This window comes from Sceloporus occidentalis, unplaced genomic scaffold, assembly GCF_023333645.1.
Source record: "Sceloporus occidentalis isolate IW3139 unplaced genomic scaffold, rSceOcc1.0.p SCAF_72, whole genome shotgun sequence".
In the NCBI taxonomy this organism is placed as follows: Eukaryota; Metazoa; Chordata; class Lepidosauria; order Squamata; family Phrynosomatidae; genus Sceloporus; species Sceloporus occidentalis.
Window position 1 is genome coordinate 2,439,570 of NW_028317052.1, and position 13,459 is coordinate 2,453,028.

General features: G+C 40.3%; 1 protein-coding gene across 1 annotated transcript in view; it reads right to left on the reverse strand.

Moving 5' to 3' along the window:
* Nucleotides 1-139: 139 nt before the first annotated feature.
* LOC149286084 (sodium-dependent serotonin transporter-like) overlaps nucleotides 140-13,459 on the reverse strand; it is a 35,026-nt gene continuing 21,706 nt past the window's right edge. The window contains exons 7-15 of the mRNA XM_089494420.1: nucleotides 13,098-13,232; nucleotides 12,244-12,347; nucleotides 11,892-12,019; nucleotides 8,560-8,672; nucleotides 7,560-7,691; nucleotides 4,858-4,957; nucleotides 2,208-2,308; nucleotides 756-923; nucleotides 140-214 (exon numbers count right to left, since the gene is read on the reverse strand). Coding sequence (XP_089350546.1) covers nucleotides 140-214; nucleotides 756-923; nucleotides 2,208-2,308; nucleotides 4,858-4,957; nucleotides 7,560-7,691; nucleotides 8,560-8,672; nucleotides 11,892-12,019; nucleotides 12,244-12,347; nucleotides 13,098-13,232 — 1,056 coding nt within the window. The remainder of the gene's footprint in view (nucleotides 215-755; nucleotides 924-2,207; nucleotides 2,309-4,857; nucleotides 4,958-7,559; nucleotides 7,692-8,559; nucleotides 8,673-11,891; nucleotides 12,020-12,243; nucleotides 12,348-13,097; nucleotides 13,233-13,459) is intronic.

The following is a 13,459-nucleotide window of genomic DNA, read 5'->3' on the forward strand; positions in this document are numbered from 1 at the left end:
GGGCTGATTTGCTAATTGGGTCTTCTGCACCTATGTTGTGGAGGAACTATAGAGTTTTGAGGTTTCAGAGAGTTTTCTCAGGCACAGAACTGGGTGAGTAAAGTCTGCAAATCGGTAAGGATCAGGTTTTGCTTCCAGGTTACACGGCATTCATGTGGATACCCCCCATGGGTATTTCTGTGTCTGTCTCCGGAGTAATGCTTTTTAGAAAACGCTGCAAAAAAAATAATAAAAGTTATAAATTACTACTCCTTCCTTAAACGTTGCTACTTGTAGAACACCTACGAAAACTAAAGGTCTCCATGCAAGATTTAAAAAAAAAAATGAGTTTCCCCAAACTTTATAGTTTAGAAACAGGAAAAATGTAATTTATATGGAAGATTACCCTCTCCAGGTACGCTTTTTTTATTTAATTCAGGCTTTCTGAGTAGTTAAGGTGAGGATATCATGCAAGTCTCCTTCGGCGCATAATTATACATGGGATCTTTCAAAATGACTTAATCCTGAGACTCTTGAAAAATTAACCCTTTGATAGCTCATTGTGAAGATGCTATATAGTAACTCGGCAAATGACTTTAATACCGATCCACGAGGAAGCCTTCCAACTTCTAATCATTTAAAAATATACTCAATTGAAGTAAGGATATCAACCATAACATACTGGTAGCAAAAGCACCAACTGTCAGCCTTATATCTGATCACAGCAGTGTAGATTAAGTATATAATAGCTAAGAGGACATTGTAGACTCACTTACCTCTTTTAATGAGCCAGGGGTGCTAGCCAACTTATATACCATATAAACTGGCACACAGATAAAAGACGATGTCCCAATGCAGTAGCCCAGCACAACACTCCATTTGGGGTAGCTGTAGTTAAACAAGCGAAGATCAGGAGGACTGGACATGAAGCTGCAAATGATGAACTGGAGGGGGAAAAGGTTGAAACATATGAATGAAATGCAGTACACTCAGACACTCTGTTTTATCTTGCTCTCCTTAAGGGTTTGTTAACGTTTAGCAAAGCTATGGTTTGTTTTATTCATGAGGATCAAGTATACAAAGTCAATCTGCTGCAAATGGGGTCAAGGGGTCGCTCTGCGGATTAGACCGATTAAAAGTTTGGGCTGAAACTACTTTTTATACGTAGCTCTCCCCACAGTCTACGTATAATGTAATACATGATATAAGTGCTACATGTATGAAAATCTAACATTATCGTGGACTTACAGACATATCATTAGTTCAGTTGTAGCCAAGTTAACTATGTTTTTTGAAAGCCCTCTCTACTGCTGTTATTCCTGGCTGAATTTGTAGGGTTTAATAATAGAAGGAACATTTAACCTACTGACTCATGCTTTGTTTCTGTCTGTAAACATATTTTTACTACCAGGATACATAGTAACCAATATATACAAGACCATCAGTCACTCATGCGCTATCATAGCAACATCTGCAAAGCATGGATATTTATATAAAAATAAATAATATATATATAAATAATATAATAGAAGACACTGAACACGAGTCCCTGCAGAATTCCACTTGAAGTAGGGTAGCTTAGAACATTAGAACGTTTTGCGTCGGCTGACGTTCTGCCGAAGAGCTAACCACCTAAAGCCACCTAAATCTACAGATTTCTGCTTAAATACATCTTCATAACCAGAGTGGCCTTCTGCATCACCATGATTTCCCAACGGTGATACTCAAGCCTCATCCGAGAGGAGACGTTAAAGGAGAAACGCCAGGGCTAATTCTGGAACGTGACGTCCAATATTCAGGTGCCAGACGCCAGAATGAGTAAACACTGATGCAGTAAAAGCTTTAATAAATGTTATTAATGGTCTGTTTGATCTTTCTGTTGAATACTGTTGTTTGTGTGTAGAACAGCTAACACAGAATGGTGAGGACATTCTTATAACACGGTGTGTAAACACATTCACATTTTGTTAGAAACACATTGATTTTGTGAAAATGTGTTGAGGAACTGGAGCATAGCACACCATTTCCTTAAAGTCACGCATGTTGTGATGTCACCGAAGGTTACATGATATATACCTACTGACGCTCATGACATCAGAGCAAATTACCTTCTGCCCATTTTTTTGATATGGGCATTTTGTGACATCAGTTTTAGAAGACACTAATGAGAAACTGGCCTTTGAGAGGACTTGGATAGTGCTGAGTATACCGGAATAGGAAAGACTCACCAGGAGAAACATGGGACAGATTGCCACCCAGCATATCTTCCAGAACCAGCCTGGAGAGAAGCCCAGCATCTCCTTCACATCTCGGCAGAACTGGTTGACACCTTCAAAAGGTTATACAAAGTTAAAGGCAGATTTGCATCCTAGGCCTCATTACAACAGGGAATTTCTCCATCTGCTAGCTGGTAGTTTGGCTAGCACAAAGTTTGAGTAAAATTATATTTCTTACTTGAAGTCTACATTTTTGTTTCAGACTACTCAACAGTGCATTACCCTAAAGTCAGTTTTAAAGACTGGAAAATGTTTTACCCTTTCTCAGATCAATCCAAGAAAATACATTTACAAAACATCGACATCAAAATAGTAGGCAGTTTTGATTATTAACGCTTTAATGGATGACTCTTTATTTAAAGGTAAACGCCAGCCCTGGTGTCATGTATTATTGTTAGAAAATGGGACTTCTGTCTTATTTAACTCCCCCCTGCAGCACTCCCATTCTAGTCAATGAGTTGAACATATTTCCATGTGTTAATGAGATAGTAACATAGTAACATAGTTCATAAGGTTGAAAAAAGACCAAAGTCCATCAAGTTCAACCTATATACATATTGTGTCCCTACTGTGTTGATCCAGAGGAAGGCAAAAAACCCTTATGAAGCAGATGCCAATTGCCCCATACCAGGGGGAAAATTCCTTCCCGACTCCAAATATGGCAATCAGAATAAATCCCTGGATCAACGTTCTGTCCCTATTAATCTAATATCCATAACTTGTAATATTATTGCTTTCAAGAAACACGTCCAGGCTCCTTTTGAACTCTTTTATTGAGTTTACCATTACCACTTCCTCTGGCAGAGAGTTCCATAATCTCACCGCTCTTACTGTAAAGAACCCCCGTCTGTGCTGGTGTAGAAACCTTCTTTCCTCCAGCCGTAGAGGATGTCCCCTTGTTATAGATACAGTCCTGGGTATAAATAGGTCCTGGGAGTGATCTCTGTACTGTCCCCTTATATATTTATACATAGTTATTAAGTCCCCCCTAAGCCGTCTTTTTTCCAAACTAAATAACCCCATTCCCCTTATTACTCTGGTTGCCCGTCTTTGAACCCTCTCCAGCTCCACTATATCTTTCTTGTACACTGGTGCCCAGTACTGTACACAGTATTCCATGTGTGGTCTGACTAGTGACTTGTACAGGGGTAGAATTATTTCCTTGTCGTGGGCATCTATGCCCCTTTTGATGCACCCCATGATTTTATTTGCCTTAGCAGCAGCTGCCTGACACTGGTCGCTACAGGTAAATTTACTGTTAACTAAAACTCCTAAGTCCTTTTCCATGTCAGTCGTCCCCAGTGTTTTCCCATTTAATACATATTCCCAGCCTGGATTTTTCTTCCCCATGTGCATAACCTTACATTTATCTGTGTTGAACCTCATCTGCCACATCCCAGCCCAAGCCTCCAACCTATGCAGATCCATTTGTAATCGTGCGCTGTCCTCTATTGTGTTAACCACGTTACAGAGCTTAGTATCGTCTGCAAAGATTGATACTTTACTATGCAATCCCTCTACAAGGTCATTAATAAATATATTAAAAAGAATAGGACCCAAAACTGACCCCTGTGGTACCCCACTAGCAACAGTCACCCACTCAGAGTATGTACCATTAATAACCACCCTCTGTTTCCTATCACTGAGCCAGTTACTTACCCACATACACACATTCTCCCCCAGCCCAAGCATTCTCATTTTATGTACGAGACTTTTATGTGGCACCGTATCAAATGCTTTGGAAAAATCAAGATATACGACATCCAGCGATTCACCCCGATCCAGTCTTGAGCTCACCTCCTCATAAAAGCTGATCAGGTTAGTTTGACAGGACCGATCCCTTGTAAACCCATGCTGATATGGAGTCATACACTTATTTTCATTGAGATACTCCAAAATAGCATCTCTTAGGAAAACCTCAAACAGTTTACACACAACAGAAGTTAAACTAACAGGCCTATAATTCCCCGGGTCACTTTTTGTCCCCTTTTTGAATATTGGCACAACATTTGCTATGCGCCAGTCCTGGGGAACAGACCCTGTCACTATAGAGTCCTTGAATATTAGAAATAGGGGTCTGTCTATTACATTACTTAACTCCCTTAGAACGCGGGGGTGAATGCCATCTGGACCTGGTGATTTGTCTATTTTGATTTTTTTTAGGCGGCACTGCACTTCTTCCTGGGTTAGACAGGCGACATGTACTGGGGCATTTATCTCATCCTGCTGTATATTACCTGGCATTTCATTTTCCTCTGTGAATACAGCAGAGAAGAATATATATCTAATAGAGCTAAATAAAACCAGTTTGGCTAAGTTTCTCCCGATTTCTTCTATTTATTTTATTACGTTTCTGCTGTAAAATTACTAAGACTTGGTGGCCATTTACCTTTAAGCGAACCATTTGAGCTTTCCTTGAAAAATATTGTGTGTAAATCTTTACATACTGTCCTTATCTGGGTGATGGTAGCTGAAGACCCATGGTACATTATTCAAAGTTACTGCGATCAGTAATAGACTGGAAGTAACGTATGAATGTTTCGTGTAGGGGACACCTTTAAATCTCTTGATGATAAGGAACTTATATTATGTTTTTACTTACCATAGAACCAAGACACAGCTATAGCCTCCAGGAATACTGCCGTCAGGACAGCAGGGCCTGTCGCATACTCTTCGAAGAGCTTCACCATGTAAGCACCACCCTAGAGCCAGAACCAAAACATCTAGTAACCACAGACTGATCTAGAACACAGAATGCTTTGTACTCTTAAAGGGTCAGTGCACTGCCCTGATAGCCCCACTGAAGAAAATGCATATTAAAGTACTGTGTGAGTAATGTCCATTCCATAAAAAAATGAAAGAAAAAAAAACATTTAAAAACGTACACTTAGTGTAGAAGCTGCAGCCCTGCAGCTGCCCTCCTCCTCCACAGTGCATTGATTCTTACCGCCGATTGGCCATTTGGACCAGCCAATCAGTGGCTGGAAACTGTTCCCATTGAAATCAATGTAACTTCTGCACATTTGCACGGGGGTCTGGCCAGATCCCAGCCCATAACGTTTGCCAAGTCAGCATTGAAGGTTGATTGGAGGTAAGTATATGACAAGCATGGAGATGTATTTTGTTGAACATATCTCCTGCCCGGCAAATAGTGGTAGGAAAAAGAGGCAAATTTATACAGGGGATTCTGTAGAATCCTGCCGTGCATTGGTAAGGGGACCACGCAACTATAAAGTGCATTAAAGTGCATATGATGGCTGGAGTGTCCCTTTAACACATAATATTTTTATTTCAAGTATGTTTTTCAAATAATCCTTTTTTACCCAGCAGCTGGTTTAATCAAGAATCAGACATGTTAAGTTCTTTGGTCACTTTGATCTGCTTTTTGAAGACCTCCCATTAAACTAGTTAGTAATTTTATGAATTTATTTTGCTTTTTTTATGACTATGGCGCTTTTATTGTATCACAGAGCAGCTAAATGTCTTTTCACATTACTTAGTCATTTCGACTCACACACACACACACAAAAGAATACTCTGATGAATTAAAGCTAAAGGATGACAATAACTGTATTTAATTGTAGAAAAGGGGTTGCCCTTGCAAACACAATTTGGAGCAAGATGATAAGCAGATCAAAGCTTCTCATCATCACCATCTCATTCTCATATTCTGTTTTCGGCTGACTGAATGTAATGCTGACATGTATTCAGCAAAATCTATGGCATGTATGCACAGTAAACACCTTTTATAAGCTCTGACAACCTTCAAAGCAATATCTTTAGGGTATTTTTTAAAATAATATATATATTAAATAAAAGGAAGTTAGAATAAAAAAATAAACTGAACAAAAAGTTCACTAATGAAAGAGCTTAAGCTGTAAAATCAGACAATTTATCTTGAATTTATGATTTAATGATGGTGGACACATGCATACAATATCTCCACACGACTCGCTGTAATGCACTGTTTTGGAGTAATTTTATTTTATAACATAATTTGTTTGGTGTTGGGGTGTTTCTGCCACCCCCACAGCTAACAGATAAAATCAAGAACATAGGCAGCCATCTCCGTAGACAGACATTGGCAGTAGAATGGGTCGTACTGAACAGCTCAGTAACTTTAAACGTCGTAGGCTTACCTGGGAACTCGCAGGGTTTGACCCTAAGTCTCAGGGGTTTTGCTCCAATTTTGGGTCTCAGGGTGAAGGACCCAGGTTCTCAGGGTCACGCAGTCTGGAGCTAAATCCTTCTATTCTATGCCTCTGTGGCCATATATAAGACTCCTAATTGGTGCTTTTGCTACCAATGTGTTATGGTTGATATCCCCGCTTGACTGCAGGGGACTCAAGTGTATCTTGAAATAATGACAAGTTAATGTTTCCAGTATTAGAGCCATTTGGTTAACACATTTGGGGAGTCGTTATAAAGAAGCTTTAAAATGGGCTGTTAAAGGGTTAATATTTCAAGAGTTTCAGGCTCAGCTGGTTTAGAAGGTTCCCATGGATGGTCATATAATGCCATCCTTGCCACAAATAAGTTTGTGGAGTTTCTGCCCTGGTCCACTGTAAGTGATATTATTGTGAAGTGGCAATGTCTAGGAGTAGTTCAGCTATAGGCATTAGACCACGCACACTCACGCACTCACTCACACGCACATGTAAGCAACATCAGCATAAGCACTCGAGAGCTTCACGAAATGGGTTTCCATGGCCGAGCAGCTGCACATAAGCCAAAGATCACTATGTGCAATGCCCTGCGTTGTCTGAATTGGTGCCACGGGACTCTGGAGCAGTGGAAACATGTTCTCTGGGGTGATGGATCACTCATCACTTCCTGAAATGTCCCCTAAATATTACACAACCACCTACAATGGTGAACTCCAGGTCAGTAGATAAACTAGAATAATAACACAATTAGAAACCAAACAAGCCACGTTGCTGTATCTTACACTGTTTTAAAGTTTAAACCTTCATTACTCATAAATGCATTTCCTTTCCTCATTATAGTATGTATGCATGTATGTATGTATGTATGTATGTATGCAGAAGTGCGTGTTTGTGCTGCTAACTGTAAAGGGGTTTTAGGCATTAGCACAAATTCTAGCATCGGCATAGTCAATTGAATCTTTCCTGTGTTATTAAAAAAAGCACAATGTTCATAAAGTGCATTTCACTCTGTTCTGTTATTGTAACAGCCACACTGTTGGTATCCACAAGATTTTGAAAAATAAACAATCATAAAACAGTAAAGTCTGATTTGTGAATAAATGCTTTGGGAGTTCGGAATAAAATTGGTTTGACTTACAAATGTCAGTGTAGAGAGCGCCCCAAGGAAACAGACGGAGATCAGGAGGAAGACGAAAAGCTCCCGACGTTTTCCCCATACGTGCGGGAATTCATCCAATACTGCGGTTATGACCCCCTCCAGACCTGCAAACTAGTTACAGAGAAATATTGGGTTTACCAAACTACATATCGCCCTGTCCTTGTATTGGACATACATGTAGCTGTGAGAATATTCAGTGCCAGTGGGCATTCTTAAGTAGTAACCTTTTAGACAATAATTCACATAGGAGTCCACCTCTAGAGCTAGTGAGATGTTGGATGATATATTCTGATAACAAGCATATAGTGTTAATATATTGCTCATGTAGACATTATAGGATATGTTGTAGATAGTGTGTGTCTCTAAATGTCTATATTCTTCCACGTGCTAAGCTTAAGGAGCTCTGCTAGCCACAATATCCTAGTATAAAGTATCCCAGTATCCTATATCTCAAAATATTCAATATTTAAATCATTAGATTGTAAGATGTTTGAGCAGAGCCCTCCCCATCTGTTGTCAAATTGTTATGTTATATACTACTTGTTATGTCCTGTCTACCCATTGTACAGCGCTATGGAATAAGATGGCAATATATAATAATAATAATTAAAGTAGTAATTTTGTATAGCTAATGTGTAGATAATGTAAATCTAAGTAATTATACAGATGTGTATATGTGAATGTGATCATGAATGTGCAAGTGTGTGTTAGTGAGTGTGAGTGGATGTCTGTTGGCATGAATGTATAAATCTGTGCAAATGTAGCAGTGTGTGTGTAAAAATATGTGCCGATGGGTGTGCCAAATATAGGATCTTCCCCGGGTTTCAAGTACGCCCTGTGTAGGAGGCATATATACATGTATCTGCCTTTCTATCTGTTGGCATATTGATAATTGTTTACTGTTTTTTGTAAAGGGTAGGTACAGTAGAACTAACTCACTTCTACTATCCACCCTTCCAGGTACAAAAGGTAAACTTACTGTGCTGTCCAGCCCAAGAGTGATTAACATCAAGAAGAATATAATTGCAAAGAAAGTAGATGCTGGCATGTTTGCAATTGCCTCTGCATAGGTGATAAATAGAAGGCTGGGACCTGGAAGAGGAGAAACAGGAGAAGGTTATAGTTTGAGTAAAAAATTCATAGTTAATCATTTCCAAGAAATATTTTTAAGATATCGTACATACGTTCATATTAAAGAGATGTCATAGAGGCTCAGTTTGGCGATTACATGTCAACTAAGGCTTATATGCCACTCATATGAACATTGTATAGAAGGCCGGACTTGCCTACCGAAAAACGGTGAGATATACAGGTGGGCTGGCCGGTCAGCACTGGGGCCGTGTTGATGCCTATGTGGACCGACGGCCGCCTATCAAGGGTCTGCAGCTTACCGCTATGGCCCTTGCACATTGTATGAGTAAACTCTTTTCTTACCCAGGGGAAGCAGGAACCTGGGGGGGAAAAGAGTTTCCTTGCACTATGTATTGCAGTATGTGAATGTCACAGCAGTAAGCTACGTGCCATTGGGCACATGCGGCACAGAAAGGCTGTTTAGGGGCAGAAATGGCAAAGGCAGACTGGGGACATAGATTGCACAGACAAGCTGCTTGAGGGCACTGACAAGATGTCTGTGGGCAAAGATGGCTCAGACATCCTGTTTGGCGGAACAGATGGCACAAACAAGCTGATTGGGTCAAATGTGGTAGTGTGGGACATGTTGCTTATGAAGCTGGGGTGCCCTGGGGCAATTTTCAGACCAGGGGCCTGCACAAAATATTTTGTATTGATAGCATAAACAAAGGATGATTTTCTACTAATGCAGTCTACAAATGCAAAGCCTTCAGAAGGCAGGACCCAGTTCTAGGACTCTTATTATATCCACAAACAAAGAAGAACCCTCATTGAAGACAATTAATCTGAAATATTTGAGGACATTCACAATGTAAATTCCATCAACGTGATAACCTGGTAATACAATCTGGTTATTTAAATAAATTGAGACTTTTGACTTTGACCACAAGGTGCGAGGTGTCCATGTATGAATTTTTGTGCCTAATGTGGAAGCCTGAAATTGTTGAAATGATTGAAGAGAAAATATAATTAGTCTTAGACAGTTTTAACATTATTAGGATATTTCCATTTTTTTTAACATTTCGGTACAGATGATGCATGTGACCTATTCTAATTCCAGGATTATCATGTTTAATGTCTACTCATGCAAAAGGAAGCCCATAGACAGCCATCAAGATGTGGCTATTCTACAAGTATGTGGGATTGTTCCAGACAATTGTCCAGGAAATTAATTTAGCTTCAGAGTTGGAGGATGGTAATGCTCCTCATTAGTAACTGTCAATCAGCGCGTGGTGTTAGCAAACCTTTCTTGGTTTCCCCGGATATCTGGAATAGTTCGCAGTTCACTGACTGCTTGATGAACAGGGGTTTAGACAGTAAAATCTGCAGAGCCTCACTAACCCCCGTGTTGGGGAATCTATGCTGTCACTTGTTTTTTTTTTGCACAGGGAAACATTTAAAAAGAAATCTATACATATCCATTGATATTTATTGGCGTGTTCTAGACGTGAGGCACATAGGATAGAAGCTTTTACCTCCATATCTACATTGCCCTTGTGTTCTTACACTACTAACGCCTGGCTGCTCGGAACAGCTTAAATGCCTGGAGCAGCATGTTTGGACGTCCGCATCTGCTGTCCATTCAATATATATGTGTACAGCTACATGCTGATAGTTACAACTACATCTCCGATTCATGAAGAGGTATGAGCTAGTTAACCATTTAAGTACTAAAACAAGGTTTGGCAACCTGTAGCTAATGCTGAAATATAATTCCTGAACAACCCTGAACAATGGATAGCTAAGGCAGGCTCATTGGCACTGATGTTACACAACAACCCCTAGAAACATCAAGTTATGAAGCAAACCTGTCCCTACCCATTTACAACTTGAAGGGAGCAGAAGAAGCGAGACTGGTGCCTGAAAAAGTATTGACTGATACACTATAGACCACTAGGATTCTGGTAAACATTAAAGTGTCCCAGGCAGCCTCCTCAAACAACAAGAAATGTTAAAGTACTTTAATATGTGTTCTTCAACCTGTAGGGAATAAAAAAGCTGCCTTTTAGGAGAAGCTGCAGCACCATACCCCGCCCTGCTTCAGGCTACTGCTTGACTTCTTAAAGTATCAAATCAGTGGCAAGAAAGGGTAATGTCTCACTACAAGCCTCCCGACCGAACCCTCGCCGAGTCAGCGGTCAGTATATCACATGGCAGTTAATATAAAAGGGAAGAGGCAAATGCATTTGGGGGATTCTTACATTTTCAGCGGGGCACTCAGCTATGATATGCATTAATGTACATATGAATCCCACATTGTATATTTAGGACATGGATTCATATTTCTCTTTCATTGTTTTTATATAAGGGTATGTATATCAAGATATTATAAAGGAACAAGCTGCATTGGGCAAATGTTTGTGTATAAAGGAGCTTGAATTAGTGATGTTTTATGTTTGAGTCTCTGGAAATCTTTATACAAATTTGAAATCCAAACTATTCCAGGTAAGGCTATACATATTATAAATATATATTATGCCACCTAATAAAATGAATAAATGTAAAATTATAATAAAATTGTGAAAACTTAGAATCCTCAACACAGGGGCCCATATTTACAAACAAGGCAGATATGATAACCTATACACAGTGCTGTGTATACATGAAGGGGTCCAGGGCAAGCTCCCCCAGCCAGGGCTCCAGGCGGCACTTTTGAAGAGACCAGCCCAGACATAGTGCTGCCCTGGAGTATGGAGGATGTATAACTAACTAATTGGTTCCCTTCCATGAGTCTATACTTCCCAGACACTGCAAGGCAGAACTTTACCTGTGCTGGCCACCACTATATAAAGAACCTTATATGTGTCAATGGAAAACATGGCCGATGTAGTCACCCTTATTCAACAACAGGGGACACTCAGGAAACAAGCGAAGTAGTGTGAAGAAAGGTCTGTGCAGACTATGGCGGCTGCTGAGGGGGCCCAAGGGGCAGCTTCCATAGGCTGTTAAGGTAAGCCTTCCCTGAGGCATCTATCCCTTCTGCCCGACTTGGATAGATGTAACATGGGTAAAACCTCCAACTTTATGCAAACTTTTCCTAGCCTGGTACATTGGTTTAAGAGAATATTATCAAAGATACATTTGTCACATCTAAGCAGATCTCCCCAATGGTGTTGATGTCAGTACAATATACTAAACTGTATTATGCAGTTGAACAGATCAATTACATATATAAATTACCTGTATCTTTGGCAACTTCGGACACATCTAGATTCCTCATTTCAGCCATATAACCCAGGACAGTAAAGATGACAAAACCAGACATAAAACTGGTCAAGCAGTTCACTGTGCTCGTTATCAATGCATCCCTGAAACAAGACCGTCAGGCACAGTGAGTTGTGTGTTACAGGAATATATATATGTCACGTTGGAAACAGTTACATATATGCAATCAGACAGTAGACTCACAGTACCAGAGTGTGCTGATGATTTAACTATTATTAAATCTATAGGTGCAAATTGGATTTGCCATTGCCACCTGCGGTGGTCATCAGCAGCGGTAGCTACAAAAAAACGTACATATGATACTAACTGGTAGCAGTTGTTGTGAAACTTGTTATAGCTGGCAAAAGCCAGCAAGACTCCAAATCCCGGGCCAAGGGAAAAGAATATCTGTGCAGCAGCATCGACCCAGACCTGGAAAGAGAGAGCAAAGAAGTTACTGCCATGAAAAAAAGCTAAATGGCAACCAAGGGTTAGACAAACCATCTAGCAAGCCGAGCAAACACTCGGTGGGACAGCGCCAGATGGCACAGGACACTTACCTTTACTGCCGCCCGCCTGGCTGATGTATGCTGCACAAGAATGAAAGCGTATCTTGCTGCTGTGCATGTGTTGTTTATCAGCAACTGGCCTTAAAGTGCCAGAGCACTAAAATTCCTAGTCCCACCCTGACCAATATTCGGTTGAATTGCACAGGATCCATTGTCATTGCCTGAGATAGGTTTGGGTAAAATAAGGTCCTGTTGCTGTTCATAGACAATATATATTCAGGTACTTTTTTAGTATATTACCCTCACTTACTCCATCACGCTCTGTCACTCTCAATGTCTCTCTACCTTATCTGTCGTCTCCTTCTGTGTCCCTGTCTCCTTTCCTGCATCAAGCCCATTTTGTCACAGTGCATACCATTCCCAACATACCCAATATTTCTTAATATACTAACACTATGAAGCTATGGGATATTATCAAGCTCCACATGGCAAATGTTAATTTCCTTACCTTATCTGTTTTCTTTTTACTAAACAAATATACCATCAGATCAATGAGATCATGTATGAAAGAAAGTTCTTGGGGCAAATCTAGGTCCTCGGTGCTGTCTATAATAAAGTACGAACAGTATCTCCAGTTTTCTGGTAGTAACTCCTCTAATCAGCATTCTCTTACCTCTGTAGTCAGCAACTTCTTCCAGTCTGGCTGCAGGTAGAATAAGACGCCCCTCCAGGCTCCGGGAAGTGTAGCTCCTCGTATTAATAGTAGGGTGAGGACAATGTATGGAAATGTAGCGGTAACCCACACAACCTAGTAGGGAAGCAGGCATCAATATGTTATAATGCTGCATACTCCAAAATACGCACAACACAAGTAAGCAGTGCTCTATGGATTTGTGCCAGAGAAGAAAATGAAGTCCACGTGTCTTAGGTGAGTTTGGTGGTGGGGGTTATAGGAAATTTGTAGGTGCGGAGAAAAAAAAATAATTGGAAGAAGAGCGCAGAATAGCTTATTTGGGCAAAAGGATGAAAAGGCTT